We start from the raw sequence: 26,337 nt of genomic DNA, 5'->3' as shown, positions 1-26,337 counted from the left end.
GAATACCAGTTTATAAGAAAATTAAAATGTTACATATTTAAATTAAGCTTAAGACAATGGAGACAGACAATGGAGCTTAAATTAACAATTTAGGTGAAGCTTATATAGAACTAAATAAACATACAGAGTTCTTTTCATCTTCCAGTTGCTTTCGGATTTCTATATGCTGCCTTTCTAGTTCATTCTTTCTTTTGTCAAGTAAACTGCTGAACTAAAAATTAGCAAAAATAATTTTAAAATAGTTAATTGTAGAACTAAAATTGAAAAAAAAAAGGATCCGAGTTAAAAAATAAATAAATGAAGAGAAATAAGTTTTTCGTACCCTCTGTCTCTCAGCTACAGCTTGTTCAATTAATTTCTGATGGGATTCTCTTTTTATCCTAAAACACAACATGTAAAATTTTACCAAAAAAAAAAAAAAAAAAAAAAAAAAAACTGACCCAAAATCAAAAATACAAGTGGTAACAATATGGTAATGGTTGGTAATAATAAAGTACAGCAACATTACAAACATTATAAATAAAACCTTTCTATAGGTGTGAAATTTTAGTAAGTTTAAAGTTTTATAAGTTTTTTTCAAAATTTTAACAAAGTTTTTAGTATGCTGATTTTACAAAATCGTATATCTGTAACACAACATAAGTATAAGAATTTTCAAAATTTATGAATCTCATACTATTTGTATTCACGCAATTTACAAGTTAGACATTATGTCATGTATACAGGCATACTCAGAAATTTTGAGTCAAAATTTTCTTTGCTCTAAAATTATAATTAACAATTTCCAGTTCATTAAGCTATAATTAATTACAAATAATTGCTCAAGTATAGTTAAAAGTTAGTATACTGTTTTTAATATTTTTACTATACGAACAGGTCATTTTTCTTCTGACAGTACTAACTCAATATGGAAAAGTAAAATTCTAGGTATGATTTTAATCATATTTATTTAATATTCCCAAATTGATGTTGAATGTTTATTCTCCTCAGCAGTATCTTTCAACACCTAATTAGAATAAAGAAAATATGGCTAGCATTATTCTAAAATTTCAATGCATTTTTTTCTGTCAAAATATACCAATTCTGTAATTAATATTATATGAAAATATAGTTTGGCATTATGCCTTTGTTTGCTTTTTAAATTTGATAAATATCTTTGTTACTGTGTAATTTATGCTTAGATAATTTTTTGGTTTTCATAAGTTTAAATAATAAAAAAAGTAAATCGTAAAAAATAAATATATAAATAGAGAAAAATGTATAGAATTAATTACTTCTGCAGAATTACTCAACAAAAATTTATATTTCCTAACATGTTTGAAGAAATTTTTTAGAATTCTTCAAGTTATGAATCATTATTTGGACCAATCTAATAAAAATAACACCTTTAAAAAAATAATAATATACATATAAAAAAAATATATATTTATATATTATATATATATATATATATATATATATATATATATATATATATATATATATATATATATATATATATATATATATATATATATATATATATATATATATATAGTGTCCTATTGAATAATTCTCAAAAAAGTTTTTGTTTTTCATCAAACATTTTTATGAAGAAAAAGAAAACTAGAAAACAAACATCAAAATTTAATTATAAATTAAATATAACGTATATACCTAGCTAGTTCATTCTTGTCCTTGTGTTTTTTACTAAGTTCCTTCATTTCTTCCTTATTCTGCACTTCTAACCTTTTCATTAATTCTGCAACTTCCCTATAATAATAGAAAATATGAGAATAAATTTAAATACTAGACAACAGGCATTAATTGATGAAATATTCTGCAATTTTATATTAGTCTTAAACAGCTATCTGCTATAAGTGTAAATAGATCATGAAATCCTTTGATGTATAAACTATTATATTTTTTCCAGTCCAAACATTTAATATAATAACTGCTTCATTTTGGTGTCATGCATTTGCTCTGTGTTGGGCATTAAATTTAATGAAATGTTTGGTTTAGTCTCTAAATTTTTTGTTTTTGAAATGTCATAAAATTATCACGAAAAAATTTATTAAGCAATACATAAAATAAGTAGCTAACTATCAAAACCCTTAGCAGATCAAGCAATATACTAAAAATATAAGTACAAAAAAATATTGAGTAAATTATATAATTCAATCCTGATTAGCCAAATTATTCAACAAAAAATAAGCACCTTTTAAGCACTTTTCAAGTACTCAAAAAATATTTTTAAGCCCTTTAAAAAAATATCATAATTAGGCAGGGATGGAAAGTTTTTGACAATTGACGGTTTTATTTTGTTTTAACCATCATGTCAAAAATATAAAAAAATTTTGGCATTGTTTTTGACAATTGTCAAAAATCATGAAATTTTGAATCATACAAAACGAATGGCGTTTTCATACGCTACGGACTGACAATACGCCGAAATAAATTGGGGTCCAATCAATTGTGAGAACCTTGAATAGAACAACGTAAAATGTGTCTTTTTGCATAATTCAAAGCGAAAATCAACATGGTTAAGGAAAAATCTCATTTCGAAAAAGGGAAAATTAAGCACTTTTTAAAAACACCCAATGAAAAAAAGCACCTTTAAGGGCTTTTAAAAAACAAAATAAACACCTTCAAAAAACACTACGCATCCTGACTTACAATAACTTACTAATAAATAAAATAACTAAAGAAAAGATTAGCTATTTGTTTTCATTTATATTTTATTACAGAAAATTCTATACATTTTAAACTATTTTAAGACGTATTCATCATGAGAATTAAGGCAGGGCTAGTATTTTGGCATAAATAACAACAGACCAGCTATGTAGTATTCAGCCACTTATGAATCGAAATAGTTATGGATGTATGATTATCTTGTTCTAGATCACTTGCAAAAAGCTGGTGAGCAAAAAATATTTTGAAATGAGAAAACCCAAATAATAGAGGCTGGGGGGTGACAGAATTCGTTCCCAACAAAATAAATTTCATAACTGACACACAAACATTTTTAAATTTTGTATTTGAGCAGTTTGTGAAAGCATCAATGATTTTTCCATTGATTGCTACAAACAATGGCTTTAAACAAAATCAAACAAGATGATTAGTTTAAGTATTGTTAAAGTTGAAAGATGTAACAACCCATATGTGACTTCCCTGCTGTCAGATGCAAAGAAGATATCATACTTACTTCCTGGATCAGCTTTTATCACAAGTAACAATAATAAAAATAATTTAGAAAAATATGTGTTGAAAAATATTAATGACTATTTTATTTCACCATTTATTAAATTGCTAAACTTACCTGTCATGCAAACTTTTTAAATGATCCATTTGAGCAGTTTGGGAAAGCATTAATGATTTTTCCATAGCAGTGTAAATCTGTAAGCCAAACATTTAATCAAACACAAATTTTAAATACAAAAGATATAGTTTAAGAAAAAATAAAACTTTTTACAGACTCAACTTTGAATCTAGGACAGATCAATTGTTTATTGGTTAGAATTTTTTAAGTTCAAAGAATTTATAAAAAAATCTAGGCTTTATAACTAGGACATTTATTAATCAAAGTTTATTGCAGCTTGTTATAAAATTTGGCAAAGTATTGAACACAAAATAAAATTTAAACAAAAAATTAAGAATTAAAGGTAAGAAAAATAACTATAAAAAACAAATTTAGGCCATTTATTTAAACATAAAAAAAAAGTCAAGGATCTTTAAAATTATAACAAGTAAATGCAAAGAAGTAAATCCATTATTTTAAACATCTTCAATTATCCATTAGCTAAAATGTAATTACTTTATATTATGTAGTTATTGCATTAGTTTTTTAAAACTAAATAATTAATAATAGAGTTTTACAAAGGTTTAAATAAAATTTCTGGCAAAATTCTAATGAATATTTTTCAAAGATTAGCAATTTAATTGCACAATATCAAATATTGTGTAACAATTTTCTTTTATTAACTCAAGTAGTTGTAAATTTTTAGATATTTATAGCTTCCCTAGATTAAATTCTTAGAATATAATGTAGTTAATTTTTTTCAGAGCTTATTTAAGAAAATCTTTTTAATGCAAACTTACAGATTCCTGATACTTTTGGTGAAGTTCAAGTTCAGCCTTGTAAAGTTCTTTTGTTAAACTGATCAATGTGTGGGAATGGAGTTTTTGCAATTCATCCAACTATAAAAAGAAACGTTTTTAACATTTTTTAATAGGAGAAAATATTATTAAAAATAATTAAATAAATAAAAAAAACGAGAAATAAATACAATTTTCTTTAAAGCTGAAAATAAGAGTAAAGGAAATAATGGTCTAAATATTTAATCCTTTTCCTTTCGTTACCTCTTATTAAAATATGCAATACACATGTGAGCTTTAATTCTTAAAATTTAAATAACTACTAGTTTCATTTTTCCTTTAGAAATTATATTATATCTATGTCAATGTTATAAACAAGGGGTTTCATTTTTTAAAGTACAAAAAGGAAGCATACTTGAAAAAATTGCATTTATTTTAATTAGATTAACAAAATTTACAATTAAACTACAGTTGTCTAAGTTTCTATAGATATTCTATGTGTTTCCCACCTATGACAGGAAAAATATTCATATAGTATTTCAATTCCATTTCTACTTGCGAGGAACAATATGGAAATTGTAAATTATTCTAACACTTCAATTGTATGAAACTTCAATTGCCACGAGTCTTGGGGAAATGGAGGCATTAACATTTGTTTCTTAAAAACCCCATAGGAAAAATACACAATGGTTTAGAACTAGCAGGATAGATCTTACGTTGGAGTAGAGATCTTCAGATCTTGTATAATATAGATCTCATGTTGGAGTAGAGATCGTTTGGGTACTGATTTATGTCTCAAGGTCAATAAGGCACAACATGGTCTTTCTGCAGATTGCAGCAAAGAACCACTGATAAAACAAGCATTTTGATTGCATATCTTGGTGAATATGTATTCATTAATCTTATTATAAAAAAAGGAGTAAAACACAAATGTTAGAAATGGTACAAAAATATTCAACTTTAGAGAACTGTGCTGATTTTCCCTAAGAACAAGTGTACTTTATGCAATCCAAAATTGTAAATAATGGAGAGCAATTTTGACAAAAACGAGGAAAAAAATAGCTCTATATGTAAATATGTGCTTGTTCACAAAACAAAGAGTCGCAACAGTTTGTTGAAACACTTGTGCTACCTAAAAGATATATGGCTGGAATTGTCAAAGTTTCCAGAACATATGCTACACCATTCTATGAGGTACATTGAATTCCAAACTTCTCAAATGCCTAAAAAGTTTTAGGTATTATTTTAACCATTTTGTTTTTGGCTGCTGCTGGTCCTGAGATTGTTAACAGCAAGTATCCTGAAACTGCTGCATTCATTGACAATGTAGTGTTGTGACATTGTCGTGACAATGTAGTGGTTCTATGCAAAATTGCATGGGAAACTGTCTTTGAACAAAAAAAACAATGTTTTGACAAATTCTAAAGATTTTATTTTGCAAGGATGTCCTTATTTTTGATAATTGAAGAAACATAAATTATTTGCTTTGACTAAATAAATCAATTACGGTATTTGTACTATGATATTCTTTTTGTCCCATTCAATGCGAAAAATCCTCAATTTTAAAATGAAAGGTGTGTAGCAAAAGTATACCCAACAGTTTCAAAACTAAACAGCGTTGCAATAATTACAGTAGAGTCTCGAAAATCCGAGGTAATTGGGGCTGACACTACCTCGGATTACTGAAAACTCGGATTTTCCGAAAAAGTAGAAAATTTTTAATAACTACAAATGAAATTAAATAAAATGATCATATTACCTTAAAATCCTTTATTCTTTAGTATAATGACGTAAAAGATTCTTTACAATTTAAAAAATTTGTCAATTTTTTGTTGCTTCAGTATATTACTTCTCTTTGTTGATGCGATAGTCAGCCAACGCTTCAAAAGCAAAACATCTGCAGGGGTGGCTTCAGTTTGCTGTTCTACATGTTTTAAGGGATGAGATGGAGCGTTATCTAAAAACAAAATTGCTTTGCAAGGAAAAAATTTTTTTCTCAATGCCTTCCGTGTTTCTGGAACAAAATGTTCTGAAAACCATTGTTTGAAAATTTCTCGATTCATCCATGCACTTTTCTGATTTGGGTAATGTACTGGTAAGGCTTCTTTAGTGATGTTTTTTAAGGCTCTAGGTTTGGCAGATTTCCCAATCACAGTCAGTTTCATTTTATGATTTCCAGATGCATTGGCGCCTGCTAAAATGGTTAATCGTTCCTTCCGTTTTTTGTGACCTGGAGCTGAATTTTCCTCTTTTGAAGCAAGGGATTTTGAGGGCAACATCTTAAAGTTCAAACCTGTTTCGTCACAGTTATATAACTGGTCAGGTGTGAGCTTTTCCGTCAATATAATGTCTTCAATCCGTTTTTGAAATGCCTGCACAGCTGACGTATCTGCCGAGAGTATTTCACTGCAAATATTTAGTTGACGTACACCATATCGTTTTTTCCAACTGTCTAACCAACCAACGCTTGCTGCGAAATCTTCTTCTCCTTCTTTGAACTGATTTCTGAAAAACACAGCTTTTTCCTGAAGAATAGGGCTACTTATAGGAGTACCTTTGCTACGCTTTTGGTTGATAGGGGGAACATTTGGCACCTCGAATTAAGCGGAACCTCGGACTTCTGAGACTCGAACTTTCGAGACTCTACTGTAGTTACAAAAGGGGATGATTAAATTTTGATAGAGATAGCTGTAAGAATTTCAAACATTATTTTCAAAATTAGTTTAAAAAAATAAGGACTAAATTAAAAGCACAAGTTGATATATGATTCCGTTACTTCTATTGAGACATAACCTCTTTCTAAGCTCTTAATATCTGTTTGATAGCTCTAGGCTTTAGAGTTGTACATTACTATTATAGCCATTTTTCTTACTTTTTCCATTTTGATTGTTGGGAACATTTTTAATTAATTTAAAAAATTAAGTATGAAATTTTTAAAGCTCTCCCTATTAAAAAAAATATTTATTTCATTCCTTGATAATTAATAGTTTCAAAGTTATTTAACTTAAAAACAGATACTCTTCTGCTGAACATAACATTGGATGAAGAGTTAAGAGCAGTAAAATAATAATCTCCATTTTTAAATTGTTGAAGAGAGTTTTCAGTGAAAAATACCATAATTTCATTTAGAAAATAAAATACTTCTGTATATTGTACAGATATCAAATAAAAGCTATGAAAACTGGTAAAGTGCCGATCTGAAATTAATCCTGAGGAACAGTTAGAGGTAAAAGTGTCATAACAGGAAAAAATGTTTATTACAGTTTTGGCTCAAGCCTTTTATATATTTCAATGACAGTAATTTTCATAGCACATTATTAAATGAACTGTATTCATAGAAAAACAATTATTCTATAAAATATATCTCCACAAGTTTATGAAATGCTCTTAATTTTTAATTTGAAAATGTAGATAATGTCTTTACTTAAACATAAGTCATATTTTTTATTTGTGAAAACAATAAAAAATTGCCGCAATTAAATGAAAGAACTTATTAGAGTTAACCGCTTTCCTTACTAATTTTTTTCAGAAAAAATGCAAAAAAAAATCAACATTTTTTATTTTATTAATTAATATAAGGAACTGAAACACAACATAATACACAAGTTTTAAGTTGAAATTTTAATTTTTTTATGTGTAAGAAACATTTAATTTACTATCAGTTTACTATTTCAAGTTATCTCAAGAAAATGAAAAAAGTTAAATATTAGTCTTTGTATAATAGTTCTTAAAACAAGGAACAACACAAAGTGATATTTTTCAAACGTCAGTGAAGCGACAAACCATTTTTTTAAAACTCTTTTTTCTATGTAAATTCAGCAACAATTGTATATACAATTCCACAAAACATGTGTGCAATTCCACAATCCAACAGCAAAACTCCCAAATTACAGCAGATTAAGTTTTTTGCTTCCGACCGAGTAAAAACGCGGCAAAATGTTCTGAGAAATTCTGCTACGCCCGAGCTTTCTCGGGATGATAAATTTTTGAAATACAGTAGAGAACCAATTATCCGGGATGCTCGGGACCATCGCTTTCCCGGATGTCTGAATTTCCCGGTTTTCTGGATCGACCAAAAAGTGTTGTTAATCGATATTTTATCGAACCCGAATTACAAGGAAAAAGTGCAATGCATAAAGTAAGAGAAAAAAAGAAAGGTACTCCTAACTTTAAAGAGAAAAATAACATTTAAAAGAATAAAAAAATTTGCAAGTTTAGACAAGAAAAACAAGATTAAAAAATACAAAATTCTCGTATTTATTTTTTAAAAATAATTACAATTCCTAAATTAACTAATATAAACAAAACCAATGGTTAAATAATGCAATATATTTCATACCTAATTCAATACCAAAACGATAAAATAAAAGGAAAACTTATTAATCTAAATAAAAACACTTGAAAATTATCGAACTGAAACGATAGTTAAAAAAGGCACTAACATAAATATTGAAACCCGGAACAAGGCAAGATCAACGGAATTTTAAAAAAAAACTAATGATAAAATTTATGAATAAAGAGAATTAATTTATTGAGTGCGAAATTTATCGTGAAAAGAAAAAAAAATCAAACGTAGTGGAATCAGAAAAACAAAACTGCAATCTGCTTCATATCATCTGCATCAACACGATATTTAATTACAGCAGATGTGATTCCACATCAATAAAAACTTGCAAATGATACCGCACTTGAATTTATTCAGAAGAAAAAGATTTTATTTTTATTAATCGATGTCAAATAAATAAATATATTTTTCTCTTTCATCTTCTGTTCACTGATATGCATGCAATGTATTTTCCCCACCCCCCTCGTAAATTAAACAGATAACAAAATCAGCATGCCACACCCTTGAGCTTGATTGACGGCCTAAAGGAGAAAATAAAACATTCCTCCCTTCCCTGCCTTCAAGGTCACGGAGGAAATGACGTTTCTCTGGGTAAACGGGGAAAAAAATTCTCCCCTTTCTTACATTTTCCTCTACTCAACTTCAAGGATGAGTTAATTTCCGCTTTTTTTTCATAATAGTTCTAGTTTAAAATAACGGGAAAACCGATCAAAATTTTTCCCGGTTTTCTGGTATCCCGGTTATCTGGATACCGGATAAATGGTTCTCTACTGTATATACACATCCGAGTTAACTCAGGATAATCAGGGAAGCTGTTAATTTCAGCAAACAAAAAAGTGAAACAGGTACTTGTTATTTGTACACACTTTTGTTTGGTGTTCTACACTCATAGCTTGAAGACCAGCTTCGCTCTTTCTCTTAAGTAGCTGCCTGTCAACAAACAAAAAAAGTAATATTTTTAAATCATTGGCAAAATAAATTCATAAAAGTTGAAAGAGAGAATTATTGCTTACACATCGATTCCCGAGCTTTTTTTTGCGAGTTTTGAATGGCTCTTAACAATATGTGTTTTTTGATGCTCTTGGGCTTTCATCAGTTTCTCTTCTTTTAGAAGTAACTGCTCTTTTTCTTTCTCTCGTAGCTGAAAGAAGTTTGTTAACCAAATTTAAACAAAAATATTCTTTATTTTATATATAAAAAGACATTATCTAAAGAAAAAAAATATAGTTAGTTATTTGACTTTATAGTTATTTGACTTTATATTATTAGCATGATGTTACAATTTGATGCATCAAATTATTAATAAACATTAAAAAGATATAATTTCATAGAAAAATACATGCTAAAAATTATAAAAAAAAATGCAAATTTTAAACATTAAGTACAAGGTACGTTTCTAAGAATATGAGATTAAGATAAATGTACTAAGAACAAGTTATAATGTTACTTTTTCTTTTTAGTGTTTAACTTTTACAAGAAAACATAAACATTGTATTGTTTCTGTATAATTACTAAAATTTTTTGATAGTAAAAATTTTCAATATTTACTAAAATAAATTACAAATCCTTTAATAAAAAAAAAGCTCAGTGTTGTCGAATTGAAATATTTGAAATTGACTAACTTGTAAATACCAAATTATTTACATATTGAATGTTCCTACAAATTTTCTTAATCATACAGTAATCAAATAAAAATAGCTAACAAAAATAAAATTCTATTAGATTTACACTTACATAAGAAATAATAATGTATACAAAAGTTTCATTTTATCAACAAAAAAAAGAAAACCCTTCTAAACATCATACCTTCTCATGTTTTTTCCGAAGTACCAATAAGTCTTTTTCAAGTTTGGCTATAACTTTTTGTACAGGTTTTTGTTCTCTAATTTTGTCTAAAGTTTCAGCAGCTAAATTAGCTTCTTCCGATTCTATAAAAAAGCCACATAATATTTATAAAATATGACCACAAAGTATATTTCTAATCAGTTTTATTATTCTTTTCTTAGTGGTACAAATAAAATAGAAAATGAAAATTGCCTATCTCGATTTTTTACTTCAACTGTAAATAGTAGATAAATCAACATACTTCATACTATATTATTTTATTTCTTAATTAACCTTAATATGAATTAATAATCAAATAATGAAAAAATATTTATGCAATTTAAGGCTATTTCAAATTGATGAGCATTCAAATTATAGAATATGCAAAATATTTTTTCTGTTTCTAGATTCTTTCATTTATCTATGATCTGGAATAAAAATGTACTCCAATAATCATTACCTAATAAGGAAGGAATCTTTTCTTGAGCATTTTCATCCGACAAACTTCTTACTGACTGTGCAAGACCCCCTTAAAAGAAAAAACTGATGAACAAAATGTATAAATTAACAAGTACATAAAGAACTACATCAAAAAACATTAAATTTTATTATTACCAACATTCCTGTATAACTGGATCCCAATTTAACTGGCCACTCCACTTAACAATTTTTGTTATCTCAGATACAGCCCATATAATAGTAGACAGTTTAAAGAAAATATAATAAAGAAAGCTTTTGAAGGTCTTAAAAAGAGAAGATATTATTGACTTCCGCATTATAAATTTATTGAAAACAATATTGTTTGCTTTTTGCGATATTTTAAATTAAATTTTGACAGCCCAGAATATATGGCTTCATTTTTCCCCTATGAAAGAAAATCACCTTTCCCATGCCATTATATAGCGAAAGATGCTATTATATAGGGAGAGAAATATAATTCCAAAGTTGTTCCTTTAAGAAACTGAAAAGATGTTTAATTAATCAATTAATTGCATCCTTGTCAACTAAACTTGGTACATCAAGTTGGTCATTATTCAAGCTCTAAAGCTTTAGGTCTACAAGATTTCGAACCATTCTCCTCTGTAGATCGTCTTCTTATGTAGTTGGTAATTCTAAGTAATTTCAAGTCTAATTCTATCTGCTATTTCCATCTAGTTTCAGGCCTCTTAAATCCTCTGGATATTCATCTAATAGCCTTTAACACTTTTTCCAAGTCCATTCTCAGTATATGTCCCAAACCAATGGATTCCTTTTATTCTGTACAATGTCTGATTTTTTATATCTATCGTAAATCTTCTTATTTGTTCTGGATCTCTAAAGTTCATCCTCACATATTTCAGCAAAAAAAATCTTAATAAAATTTTGTTTCACAGATTCTTAAAGGGTCAGAATCACTCATAATTTAAAAAATATATCTCAGATCCATATAGCACAATTGGTAGAATTATAATTTTACAAATAAGGAGTTTTAGCTTAATGTTTACTTCGGAAGTAAAGCATTTCATTTCCTTCCATAACATTTCCTTCCAGAAGCAATTGTTTCACAAATTTCTAACTTAAACTTAATTTTGATAACAAGCAATCCCAGATAAATAAATTTCTTTATTCTTTCATAGTAACTTCCCTCAAAGTTAAGATCATTAATATTTTGGTATTTTTCTTTATTTCTTGTATTTATCTAAGACTTTGTTTTTAAATCATTAACAGATAAGCCGATTTTTTTTGAACGAGAAAGTTGATCTTTAAGTCCAATCACATTTTGTTTCAGTTTTTGCTTAGCAGAACCAAATCTTAAAAATACAAAATATTGTCAGATTCTGCTATAAATGGTTCTACTTGGATTGGCTTTGATTGCTTGACTTGTATCACTTAATTTAAAATAAAAACATTCATTTAAGTAAAAAAAAATTTTTATGTATCATTAAATATATCTTAAAGTTGAGATATTTAAGTCAAATCTCATTTAATGAGGGTTTTAGAGAATATGGTGAAGGAGATTAAAATTAAGAATTGAGGTTAACTTTTAAATTATAATTTTTTTAAGACACATGCAAAATATAAATAAATAAGCTGCCATCCCTTATACATTGCTTTTTTATTCATTTCAATTTAAAAAAAAATAATAATAATAGTTCACTGTTTAAATAATAATACACTGGTAAAATTATCTATGTTTATAGGTTTAAATTTGATTACTATTACGAATTTTTATTTTGTTAGGATTATTCTTGATTGGTTCAGTTTTTATTAGTTTCTCTCTTTTTTTGGAGGAGAATGGTAAGTAAATAAATTTTTTAAAGGATTTTTAATTTTAAAATCATTTGTTAATGTTAAATAAATACCTTTATCTTAAAAAAAAAATGTGCACCTTTAAATGTTTATTTTCTCATAATTTTCAGTTTAAATTATTGAAATAAAGCTTTCAAATTGTTTATCAATTAATCATTGTTTGGTTTTATTTTTTACAGTTTACTTTTTTGAAAAAAATTTGTGCGTGCCTTTAATTTTTTTAAGTATGCCTTTAATTACTTTTTATTAACTACAGATTTTTTTTCTCTTATTTCGATAATAAGTTGAGAATTACTTTTAGAAATACATACATAAAATAGTATAAAAGGGTCATTTAAAAATTGTTGAGGATCAGATTCAATTATTACATAATATTACACATTTTGATACATTTTTACGGTGTTAAGTGAGTGCCCTTTCAAATTTCTGTAAGGAAGAACCCTGCCCCTCCATTTTTTTCCTAGGAAGAACTCTGATATACTCTTGATTTGATATGAGATTACTGATAAATCATGAGGGTGTTCAGCTCGAATAAATATATCTAAACTGTGATTCGATTTCTTCAGTAATAAGTTCGTGATAATTAATAATATTAACAATTTTTTATTATTATTAAATATTTTACTTTCAGCATTGTTTTTAAATAATAATAAGGATTATTATTTATATTTAACCAGTGCTTAAATTAGTAAATGTAGTAGTTAGTAATATACAATTAGTAAAATAATCAAAAATCAAATCAAATCGAGGATAAAAATGCGTGATTTTCATTAACTCACATTTTTATCCCTCACTTTGACAGATGTTTTATTAAAAAAGCTTATCTTGATACCACATAGAACAGTTATAAGAAAGTCAACTGTTAAAAATTTAATCAATAACCATTTCAAGTGATCAATTAATAAATTAGTAGATCTAAATATAGCTGCATGTTTAAAAAATTTTTTACTTCTTAAAGTTTCTTGCCGTTTCAATGCAGGCATTGCGGCGGGTGATGTGCTGCCAGATGATGTCATACGTTGAATATTTCCATTGATGGTGTTATGCCTAGAGGATGGCTGTGATCCTTTTGAATCTGTCTGGTCCTCTTTGCGAGTACTTTGAGTATTGTCGATTGATCCAATACTAACCTTAGCTGGTGATTTTCCTGATCCTTTCACATCATCGATATTCTAAAGAAATTTAAATAAATTTGAATTTATAAGGAAATTTTGATTGCATTAAATAGTTTGAGTTGAACGTCCCATACCTAATGTTTATATTTTAAAATATAAAATGGATTCATATTCCGGATTATAAAAGTTAGGTATATGACTTTCATTCTAACTATACAATAGGTTTATGTACTGTCTGGTAATCGCGAGAGGCACTCTCAGCCAGGTTGCTCACAATGAGGTCAAGGGTTCATCTCATAATTGCTAGAATACATTACGGAACATAAACATTAGGTATAGGACTTTCTAGCTATACGATAGGTTTATGTACTGTATGCCTCATATTTATATTCCTGAATATAAAATGATTTACATTCTAGAATATAAATAATTTTATTTAAATACAATGATTTAATTGCAAAAATGGAATAAACTTACATCATCATCATCAGTTAAGGCCATGAGCTGACATGCATGTTTTTCCATGATGGATTGATAGGCTATAGGATTAGCTAAAGCATCAGCCAATTCTAAAAAAAAATAAAATGTAATGTTATCACTATATTATTAGAGGATTAAGAAACGCAACAGTACTTAAAAGTAGTCTTGGTTCACACCTTAGTTTACAATCAGTTGAGTAAAAACTTACTGTTCAATTATTTTAAAAAGAATAGTTATGAAATACTTTAAGTCCTGAAGTATATAAAAACAAACTATCTTGATTATTTGCAGGCCAATGTAATATTCATTTAGTCAGTGAATTAATTATAATAAAATGCAAATCTTACTCACCAGAGAAGCCATCTGGTATGTAATCTTTAACTGTAATTTGTACAAATAACGTGTGAAACTGAAGAGGTTGTCCAGATTCATTCCTCAAAGATATGTGTCTATAGCCTAAAAATCAATCACAAAATTTTAGATAGCACCATTAAAACATAAAGCTTATCACAAAGTTATGAAAATAACTTTTTTCAGGAAAGAAAGAGTAATTAAATTTAAACAAAGAAATAAATTATGAAAGTGAACAAAAATTGAAATTAAACAATATATTCTTAAATTGTGAACTTCTATGAGCTTTTATTTAATTTACAACTGATGAAGTTTTAATTTAGATTATAAAAATATTTTGAAGGTGACAAAATGTTGTAGATTAATATATCACTCTCTTACCAGTAATTCACCCAATTCAGTAATTACATCTAGGTGCTTTTGACCACATGATGTAAACATTGCTCAGTCGTGAAACTGATGTACAAATGTTTACAAGTAGCTCAATATATAAAAGGCCATTAACACTTTTTTAAAAAGAAATTTATTTTATGTAAAATTTTTCTCTATGTGAATTTTTTAAAATTTTTTGACGTTTAATTTTAAATATAATTTAATCTTTAATTTACTAAAAACATTAATGACATATTCTCAAGTGCTTTCACCTAGATAAATTTTTAAGAATTATTCATAATTTCTGTTTTTAAAGTAAGCTACTCAATTAGATAACATATGAAACATTAAAGTTTCAAGCACATTATCTTCAATTCAAGTATACTTAAAGGATTAATTTCGATCTAATTTCAAAACCTAATTTTCATGTGTTATTCAATGCAAATATTACATATCAGCTAAAACCGCAAATTGCTAATTCAAAATATTAAACAAAGGAAGAAAAAAAGCACTAAACTTCAAATAATAATATTTATTTACAGGATGTTTTTTTTTTTCGTTGCTAGATTTAAATATGTTTGACGAGAAACACATTAAAAAAAAAAAAAACTCCAGTGAATGATTTTGATAGGGTTACATTAAGAAAAAAGTCACTAATAAGAGACACTGGAATAATTTATTTCTATTAAGACTTTTCACTCTTTTTATTTATAATTACATGGAAAGAAATAAAACAATAATTGCACCAGTTTCTATTTTTAGTTCTGATTAAAATGCAATGACAAAGGAAGTTTATATTTTTTCTGATAATATCCTTCTCTTTTTTTTCTGTGAAAACTGTGTTTTCCCTAAAATTATATAATAAATATTATAAATTGTATTTTATTAAATTTTAGGAATTTTTTATCACATTAGATTATACTTTATTATAACTCATTAAATTAGATTTCAACATATTCTACATACCTGGTCTAAGACCCACAACTGGTAAGACTCTGTGACCAATAAATCGTCCATTATCATCATAAACAGCTATCCTCAAACAAGCCAAGTCAGGTAAGACAACCTTTATAATCAAATAAATACAATTAGTTTTTGAATATTTTACATACATTCACTATAACATAAGGCAAAATTGGTTAAATGTTTAATTGCCAAAGGGCAAATTAAATTTTATATAGGAATATGAGGGCTAGATATATTCCAAAAAGAAAATGAATAGCATATTTTATTTAAATTTATATTAAAAGTAGTTTGCCTGCTTAATGTAGTACTGCATTTTCCAGCTGATAAATGAATGTGATGATTGCTGTCCTACCAGAAAGCTATCAAAAACCTATAGATTGCAGGGAGAATTCAAACAGCTCAGAAAAACGTTTCCTTAAAATACTTTCTTTCAACATCTTTAGGATTTTTACACAAATGTTAAACTAAATTATTTATATTTATTATTGTTTCATTTCTAAAAATGATTAACAAGTTTTTTATTCATTTATTTTTTAAATAACAATATTTATTGCCCTTTTATTTAACTTTAATTTTTTTGAAATAACAAATAATTGCATTAATACCACAGCTTTGAAATTATCACTAAACATCTCTTGATTTTTAATCAAATTCATAAAGTTTAACTCTTTATAGATAGAACTTCAAAAAGGAAAAGAAACATTTGCTCTTCTTCAGTATCCTATGTGTGAAAAACACCTTCAGTGCTTGACCTTGAGGTAAAATCCCTGTGATGTTTTTGATGTGTAAAATAGAAAACAATTTTATTATTTGAAGCGTGGTGTTTAACAAGAAAATTTCATTCAGCAATAACTCATTCTTCAGAGGAATAGGGAGGGGAGAAGTTAAAGAAAATAGTAAAAAAAATGCATTAATAGATTCATTTTACATGAAACTACTACTTGACTAAAAATATTCTAAAACAGTTAATAAAAAAAAAATTGAAAACTAGGAAGTATAATTGAAAAATTACTTTTAAAATTATATGTACCTTTTTAAATACAAAAGGTTCTTCATCATAAATTGGATTAATACCATTATTGGGAACTGTTTTTGTTCGAAACTTTCTTCTTACAGTGTCAGCAGGAAGGCCATACATGTCAACCTCTACATAAGTACCTACTCTTTTGTCAGTTAGTAGTTGACCAGATATTATCTATAAAAAAAAACACTCACAATTTAATTTAAATGTCTTTAAAGGAGAAAATTTATTTCAAATTATAGGCAAAAAATACCAACCCTAATGGAAACAGTACCCGCAATAATGCCATCAACAGTAGACTCTGTAAAAGGATCAAATTTTCTATCTTTTCGGCGCATAAAATTAGGTTTCACTAAATATCCACTTCTTCCATTGTATTCAAATATTCCCAAATTTAGCTGCATACCAAGATCTATAAAAAAAAGATTTCTTTATTCAAATTATTGTTTTTCAAATTACTTTTATATATCTATATTTTAGAAAAAACCAAAAGAATGTGAATTATGATTTTAAGTATCTATAAAAATATACAGGAATAGAATTTTTTTATTTTATTAAAATGGATATAAAAGATGTTTTGAAAATAATGAAGTACTTTATAGTTATAACGCAAATGTAAAAATTATAAATAACAATAAATTTATATTTGATTATTATTAATATAGAGTCACATTACAGAATGCAATAAACACTACCTTTACTATGGATATATTTTAAATTCTCTCGCTACTAAAGGTATTATAGCAATTAAGATCCTTTTTTTTTTTAACAATTAACATTTGATGTTGGTTTCCGTACGTTGAAAAATTCCTCGAACTTGAAAACTGTTTTTCCTCTTCTCATAAACTTCTAAACTAATTATACTAAAACAATAAAATTATTGTGAAAATCATACAACTAAAGCTTATAAAAATTATACTATTTTTATCCCCCAAAAGTTAGTACCAACTGTGTTCAGCAAGAAAAATGTTACAATTTATTTCTTTTTGAAAAGCAGAAATTTTAAAACCACTTTTCAGTAATATTAATTAACAATGATTAAAATTCAGAACTTCATTGTGTAAACTTTAAGAAAAAAAGCATTCTACCCTTCTGGAAATCTCCTAAAAGTTCAAACTGTTAAACTATTTTGAAAATCATGACTGAATCTGATTTTATGCAAACAAAGCTTATGGGAAGCAGAAATGTTAATAGATTGTTTTTTCTCTTTTTTGAATGACAGTAATTTTTAGAAATGTTCAAATTTTGAGGCATATAAGCATAACTTTAGCGGAATACTTCAATCTTTCTCTATCAATTTATTAAAGAGAAATCAAATGAAATGGTTAGTTCACTGTTATTCAGGATAAAATAATTGAACAGTTTTGACTTTAAAAAAAACTTATTATGAGATTCAATGAGAGAGGAAATGCTGTTTCCGTAGACTTCAAACAATTAAATTTTTTAATTTTAAGAAACAAATATGTATAAGTATTCAGTAAAAAATATCTTAATACATCAAAACTTAAGATTATATTCAAGAGATCAAAATTAGCAGAGACAGTTTAGTTCTTTTAATGAAATGACAATGAAAAGTTAAATAACTAAAATTAGCAAATGAGACTTTTATAAATTAATAAAGAAAGGTCTAGTCTCAATACAGGGTATCTGCTACATTTTAGATTTTCAAATTCATGACTAATTACTAGAATTTTTCATGACTTAACGAAGTTACTATTTTCTCCGGCAAAAACACAAGAAATTTAAAAAAGCATTATAATAACAGAAATGATAAGTATAACCAAAACTGTTGCACTCTGCATCGTCATATTTAAAGATTTTAAATTTAAAAAAACAGAGTAAAGAAAGAGTTTAAGCAATAAAATAACTGAAAAAATACAAAAGCAAAAGCTTTAGAATATAATTCTGCAGAAAAAAATATTCTAAAGATACTTTTCTTGTTCATCAGAAAGAAAGAAATACTCCTGATTTTTCTGTTCTCATTTCAGAATTTAAAAAAAATATGCTTGCTTCAGCTTAGAATTTTAAATTGATAAAATAAAAATAAATAATAACAAAAATTCTGAAATCACAGAAGTTTAAAAGATAATTCACTCTAGAAATGTTTCCTTTTTCATTTTTTGAAAGAACACCATAACTTTTAGAGAACATGATAAAAACATTTTATATTTTAATAAAATATGACTGCGAGTGGGGATTTTATTACAAATTCAGATATTTAGAACACCATGAAATGGAGGGAATTTTTAAATTCCATTTTAAAAATTAGATTTTTCAGCGACCTAAATCCATGACTTTCCATGATTTGTTAAAATCACGACACTTCATGACAAATTTTGTTCAATACCGAAATTTATGACTTTCCATGATTTTCATGACTTTCCAGGTGTGCGGATACCCTGTCAATAGCATTTTTGGTTTAGGGAACCTGGAAATCTCCTTTCTATTGCATTAAACATCTGTCAGTTTTATATAAAATCACAATAAAAACACAAAGCTCTAGCTTTTATTTGCATATTATAACAAGCAATAAATCCATACTAAAAATAAAATAAATGATTCCAAGAAACTGAAGTGGTAAAATATTCTCGGTTAAAAACTTCATTTGCTTCAAAAATATACAAATTGGAAATAACAGTCAAAAATAAACATGTCAAGTGTTATTTGCAATCTGTACATACTAAAGCTTCTTTCAAATGTCTGTCAAAACCAGCATAAAAATGTCTACTTATTTTAAATCTAACACAAATAAAAATAATTAAACTGAATAAAAATGAATGAAGTTCTTACCCAAAGTTTGAAAATTTAAGGCCACTAACTGGCATCCAGCATTCCAAAATACCTGTAGAAAATTTGTATTAATCATAAAATATGAAGAAAAAAATTGTTCTAATACAGCTTTAAACAGACACATTATCGATGAGATATTGGACAGTGGTGTATATATTTTGCAAATTATTTTTAATGAATAAGGAAGAAAAACTTTACTCTTAATATGTAATAATTTTAACGCTTTAAAGTTCTCATTTGTTAAATTTTTTCAATATTTGATATATTCTTACATGCTATACTTAACAATAATGTTTAATAAATTTTTTAATGATAATTAAACACAATTTTTTAAGCTTATAAACAAATATTACATCACAATTACCTGAGGCATATAATTACTTGAATCCACTCTGGTACCTTTGGGATATATACGACTTAGTTGCTTTTTGTTATAACTACAATGGGGAGAAGAGAAAAAAAAGAGTACATTTTAGAATATAAATGGAAATATTATGTCTAGAAAAATAACTTAATCCAGTAGAGAAAATCTCTAAATATTCAATTGTAATTTAGATTTAATTTGAAAGCTACAGAAAGCTTAACAAAGCCTTGGCACAAATCTATTAATTCTTTTATAATTTTCGGATAGAAAATGTAACTTAACTTTAGAGGGTTCTTACCCTTCAGAGATAAGGCACAAAAAAATAATATAAAAATACAAATATTCTGAAAATATAAATATTCTGAGTAGTAAAATTGTAGAATTAGTGTTGTTGAGTCAAGAGAAATTATTATAACTGAATTAGCACTCTCTTATTTTTGTAATTAATGAACATTGAAATGTAATATAATTATAATAAAGAAAATATTGAAAATGGGAATAAAATAACACCTTTGATTTTATCTTTTAAGTGAATATATATATATATATATATATATATATATATATATATATATATATATATACAGTAAAACCTGTCTATAACGATACTGTAGGGACCTAAATAAAATATTGTTATAGGCAGGTTATCGTTATAGACAGGTTTGAAATTTAAGAGTATACGTTTAAAACTAATGATAAATTAAACTTCTTTTATAGACTCCAAATGAAAATTTTACTTAGAATTATGAAACAGCACACAAGAAAAATTTACTTACAATTTTATGAATCAAAACAGAAATTATTTAGAAAAATAATCGGTTAGTTTTGTTTGCTTATTTTTGGAAGCAATTGCCATTTCCATGCACATAGATTTTAGTCCATCTAATGAATTCAAATGAACATCAGTTACATTTGGTAATGTTGCAACAAAATTATGCAAAGTGTTAATTAGCAATATGGCATTCTCGGGTGAAATTTGAGTCCTGTTTTGAGAACAGTCAGCTGCTTCTTCCTCATCACTTTGATCACCCGAGATAACTTCTGCTAAAATCTCTTCATCACTTGCACCACTGAAAACCAACACATCATTATCTAAATTTAAAAATTCATCTGCGTTAAAGAGAAATGATGTATTAGATGATCTTTGGAAATCACTGACAATCGAATTTAAGCCTGCCACACATTTTTCTTCTTCATCAGTGATTTCAGTAAGCTCAGTTTCTGTGTTTCCGTTGCTTTTATCCTCAACGAAAGAAGCTTTCTTCCAACAATTTTGGATGGTGGATTGTGTCAATGAATTCCACCCTCCGGAAATCCAATCACATGCATTTTTTACATCAACTGCATAAGGATTTAAGAGTTTATTATCCAGATTATAAACAACGTTCTGAACTAATCTTTTTCGATAGTATCTTTTGAAACATTTTATTATTCCCAAATCTAATGGCTGTAGAATCGACGTGCAATTTGGGGGAAAATAAAACAATTTTATATTTTTCAAACTTGGAGGATTGTTGTGAGGAGTGCAGTTGTCAACTAAGAGAGCTATTTTTTTCTTCTTTCTTTTCATCTCCTTATCCACATCAAGCAGCCAGTTGTTAAATATTTCTTCTGTCATCCAGGCTCTTTTGTTTGCCTTGTAGTCAACTGGTAAACTTTTCACATTCTTAAAACATCTAGGTTTAGCGTATTTGCCTATAACGAACGGCTTCAGTTTATCGGTTCCAGTACTGTTTGCACAAAGTAGAACAGTTAACCTCTGTTTTGATTTTTTACCGCCTTTACAATTTTCTCCCTTAAATGCCATAGTTTTATCTGGCATGAGCTGATAAAATAAGCCAGTTTCATCAGCATTGCACACGTTTTCTGGAGAATAAGTTTTTTTAATAGTCTCTGTTTCTCGTTGCTTCCAGGATGCAACATCATTGACTGGAGCTGACTTTTCTTCACCTGAGATGGTTTTAAAAACAATACCATGACGTTCTCAAAATGATGTAATCCACCCATTGCTGGCTTTAAACTCGTTGTTGCCTAGCAAAGACGCAAATGTTCTTGCTTTTTCTGCAATCATTGAACCACTAATTGGCACATTTTGTTGTCTCATTTCGTGGAACCACCTTAGGGTAGCTTTGTCTACATCCGCATTAACTGCACCTTTAAATCTTTTCCTTTTACCATCAATTTTGCTTCCTTCCACAGCATCTTCGATATCTTTTCTTTTCTTCAAAAAAGTAGCTATTGTTGATTGTGAAATCCCATATTTCTTAGCAGCGTCAACTTGCTTCAATCCTTGATCAATTTCCGATATGATATTTAATTTTTCTTCAAAAGATAATGCTTTACGCCGAGCCATCACTTCAAAATTAAAATTAACTTTATTGCAAGGAAAACATGCCAGTCCGTAGTGAGTAACGATAAGGACTTACTCATGAATGAGACCCTTCACCCATTTCTACTGCTCTAATTTCCCCTAAAAGTGGCTTTTTTTCTCAGAAACAACGAAAGAATATTGCATACAAAGGAGATGGAAAAAAAAATTTTTTTTATCTCACATTTAGGCTCGATGGGGAGTCGTTTTCCAACGGTAGAAAAATCGGAATCGAACTATCAACTATCAAAAGAGGAAAAATTATCGTTGTAGACATGTTTAACTGAAAAGTGGTTATCGCTATAAACAGGTTAAAAATACATTGAGTAAATAGGAATTTTACCGGGACCTCAAGGAAATATCGCTATAGACAGGTTTATCGTTATAGACAGTATCGTTATACACATGTTTCACTGTATATATATATATATATATATATATATATATATATATATATATATATATATATATATATATATATATATATATATATATATATATACAAATTTTCCAGATAATATTTAACAACATTTTAAAACAGAATTCTCTGTTTTCGTTGTATCAAGAATTACTTACTTAACAAATTCCACAGGATGCTCCTTTAATAGATTTGTAGCTTGTGTTTCAACAAAAGATGATATCTCATAACACCGGTTCCTTTCTATGTACAAAAATAATGTTGTTAAATGGCAAAATAAAATGATATTGTGAAAAAGAAGTTGGACATAGCAATGGAAAGATTAGAGAGATAACAATTAAAGGTAAACGCTATTAATTATTTAATAAATAAAATATTTATTATATTAAGAAAAAGTTAAAATTAAGTGAATTCGGAGTGAAATGGTAATAAAAGTAATACAAAGCTTTGTATTGCTTGCATAGAATTACAAGTAATCCAAACAATTTTATATTTAGTGGGACATTATATTAGTTCATATTTGTTAAGTAAATTAACAATATTAAAAAAATCAACAAATTAAGTTTGCAAACGAATAAATTGTAATTTAGAAATATAAATTTTTCATATTTTTAATTATGGCACAGTTTTAGAAATAGGTCTATTTTTTAGAGTGTTATTTTATCATAAAAAGAGATAAAGATTATTTAAAACTCAAACGCTTCATTGGTTTTAACACATAAAAAGCTGATATCTTTGATTAAATATGTACAAAGTCTGCCTAACTACTCAATAAAACAAGCAGAAAACTATGATGTTAAAACAAACAAGTCCTGACCCAAACTGACTTTGAAAAAAATTAACATGAAAATGGCAGAAGCAATTTTAGAATAAACACATTTAAAAACAATTTTTTTCAGACTACATTTATACATTTTTGAACGGTGACAATATACAGTAAACTCCTGATCATCCCCGGAATTGAGTGGCCCACAAAGTGCAGATAAGCGAATTCACGGATATTCTGCAAGACATTTAAAAAAGACACACATCATAAACTTTTTAAATATAAATAATCAATTTTAATATCTGTTATTAGCAATTTTCTTGACATTTTTTCCTTATAAATTTGTTTTTCATTTCTGTTTAAAAGTCTATCAACTTTTTTGTTTCTTGGTCTTGCAGGAGCAGACTTTTAACTAGAGTGTTCATACACTATGGAAAAAAAGAACACACAAAACATTGTTCGAAACATGTGAATTAGTTCTTATAAAGAGTTACTGTGCATACATGATTTTTAAAAACTCATATCTGCTACAAACTAAAAATAAGCAAATGTAACAACCACATGCAGTTCTGAAATCATGCATGTGGCCCATAAATTATTCAAAGCCCTGCTTCATTCTTTTTCTTTCAAGGGGATAAGTGTTGTGAGGGGATTACCATCATTTGTTAGCTGTCAATTTTATAACTGATAAGAGTTCCAAGAATGTGTTAAACGTTGAGTAAATAAATGATTGAGGATAATTCTATTATTATTCATATGAATTATTCATTCATCATAGGAAGGCAAGAGGGAAAAAACTTAATTTCCTAACTAACTATCAGTAGCAATGCTTTGAATAGTAAGAATATGATCCAGGAAAATAAACTGTTTTGTTGGATGCTGAATCTATTTGTTGAATTTGAAGGACAACTTTGAGTTTAACAACTGTAAATCATGACTCATGTTGTCTTGCTCTTTACGAATGCCTCCTCATTTTCACCCTTTCAATGCTCGTTTTTAGTTAAGTATTGCACTTGAAGATGCAATGTTTAAAAGTATACCTATTATTTGATCAATTGTGCACACCTGGGTTATGAACATGAATGTTTGCTAGCATGTAGTTCTTAAAATAATTCCATCTTTATGAATTTTATTTTCAATTCTAAATGCTATGTTGTTTATCACTGAAAAAAAAAGAAAAGAAAAAGAAGTGTAGATATTTGGGAGTTTACTGCACTCTTTTGCTCATGCCTAAAAGTTGTTGAGTGATGACCAGTTAATTCGTAATTGCACTTGAAATGTGTTGGTTCATCTATCAGTCGACATTTGGGCATGAAATCAACATTTAGAATTTTTTTACTTTACATCTATTGTGGTATTGCTTTTATGATGTTTTGTTACTTTTATATATATGTGGTATTGTTTTTATGATGTTTTGTTACTTTTATATATATGTGGTATTGCTTTTATGATGTTTTGTTACTTTTATCTTTGCTGCACTGCTATAATTACTTTAAAGTTTTAGTTTCTCTTTCATAAGTTTTCACCTGCCCTTTTCTGCCCTTAAATAATTTAGCCAAAAAAAAAAAAAAAAAAAAAGAAATAGCAAGTATAGCCCTACTTATTTTGTGATGGTGGTAACAGCCAATAAGAGTTGAGTATGCTTTGGGGGCTTGGTTAGAGGAGGTGAGAGAGAAGGAAAGGACACATGGTTTTGGAAAGCTGAGGTTAAGACACAAAAAAATATGAGGATCCTCAACAGCTAAGTTATATTATAAAATTTTCTATCACCCCTTAATTATTTTTTTATTTATTTTATATATTAGCAGTGCAGCTTCATAATGTATAATTTCATGTTAATTTTTTTTATGTACCTATTATTAATTGGAGTGAATGCCTTCCTGGAACAAAATTTGTAACTCTAAATATCTTAAATGATCTATATTAAATAAATAGTTTTAACACCTTGCAATTAGTGATCATTCTAATGATCTTGTTCTCTTACTTAAGAGTATTTTCACCAGATGCACATGCATCCCAATGATGCTCATTTAACCGGAATCGCCACTGAACTTGGAAATTTTGAATATGTGCGCATGACTTTTGGCTTAAAAAATGCCAGTTCTAGTTTTCAACGACTAATGTCCATTGTATTGGCCGGTTTGTCAGACTTATCTATTGGCTGTTATATTGATGATGTCATCATAGCAAGTCGGACATTTGACGAGCACATGGAAAAGCTGCGTATTGTGTTTGAACGTCTCAATCAGGCAAACCTAAAGTTAAAACCAAAAAAATGCTCTTTGCTAAAAGATGAAGTAACTTATCTTGGCCACCGTGTTATAGAAGGAAAAGTAATGCCAGATCCTAAAAACATTCAGACTATTCAAAGGGCTCTTCCTCCTAAGAGTAAACATGAGGTGCGAGCATTTATTGGTTTGACAGGCTTTTATCGTAGGTTCATACCAAATTACTCGAAATTAGCTCTTCCCCTTACTAATATTACCAAAGAAAAGGTTCCTTTTGTTTGGACTGAACTTGAGCAAAACGCTTTTGAAAAATTGCGAAACCATTTAATATCTCAACCGTGCCTGGCTTTACCAGATTTCGATAAACAGTTTGCTCTCTGTACTGATGCGAGTAAACATTCGTTGGGTGCTGTATTAGTTCAGGAAGATGAGACTGGTTTTCAGCATCCTATCAGTTTTGCCTCTAGGAAATTAAAGGATAGTGAAATAAATTATTCTGTTTTTGAAAAGGAAGCATTGGCAATTATTTTTGGTGTTCAACACTTCAAACAATATTTAATCGGAAA

At 27.6% G+C, this 26,337-nt stretch overlaps 1 protein-coding gene across 2 annotated transcripts in view; it reads right to left on the bottom strand.

Annotated features, from left to right (window-relative positions):
- The window catches only part of LOC107448739 (1-phosphatidylinositol 4,5-bisphosphate phosphodiesterase classes I and II), a 54,673-nt gene that overhangs the window by 7,319 nt on the left and 21,017 nt on the right, over positions 1–26,337 (bottom strand). For both annotated transcript variants that reach the window (XR_015432608.1, XM_087159611.1), the window contains exons 16-33: positions 22,936–23,020; positions 19,992–20,064; positions 19,628–19,679; positions 17,095–17,249; positions 16,847–17,011; positions 15,817–15,916; positions 14,479–14,583; positions 14,125–14,216; positions 13,482–13,704; positions 10,704–10,772; positions 10,226–10,347; positions 9,433–9,560; positions 9,286–9,349; positions 4,078–4,176; positions 3,299–3,375; positions 1,657–1,752; positions 323–380; positions 125–211 (exon numbers count right to left, since the gene is read on the bottom strand). Coding sequence is in view for 1 of the 2 variants with exons in the window: in XM_087159611.1 (XP_087015737.1) it covers positions 125–211; positions 323–380; positions 1,657–1,752; positions 3,299–3,375; positions 4,078–4,176; positions 9,286–9,349; positions 9,433–9,560; positions 10,226–10,347; positions 10,704–10,772; positions 13,482–13,704; positions 14,125–14,216; positions 14,479–14,583; positions 15,817–15,916; positions 16,847–17,011; positions 17,095–17,249; positions 19,628–19,679; positions 19,992–20,064; positions 22,936–23,020 (1,850 nt within the window). In the remaining variant the exon portion in view is untranslated. The remainder of the gene's footprint in view (positions 1–124; positions 212–322; positions 381–1,656; positions 1,753–3,298; positions 3,376–4,077; positions 4,177–9,285; positions 9,350–9,432; positions 9,561–10,225; positions 10,348–10,703; positions 10,773–13,481; positions 13,705–14,124; positions 14,217–14,478; positions 14,584–15,816; positions 15,917–16,846; positions 17,012–17,094; positions 17,250–19,627; positions 19,680–19,991; positions 20,065–22,935; positions 23,021–26,337) is intronic.

This window comes from Parasteatoda tepidariorum, chromosome 3 (assembly GCF_982258835.1).
Source record: "Parasteatoda tepidariorum strain Cologne lab strain chromosome 3, Ptep-v5.0, whole genome shotgun sequence".
Taxonomy (NCBI): Eukaryota; Metazoa; Arthropoda; class Arachnida; order Araneae; family Theridiidae; genus Parasteatoda; species Parasteatoda tepidariorum.
Note: the sequence above shows the minus strand (reverse complement) of the source record. Positions and strands in the feature narration are given on the sequence as shown.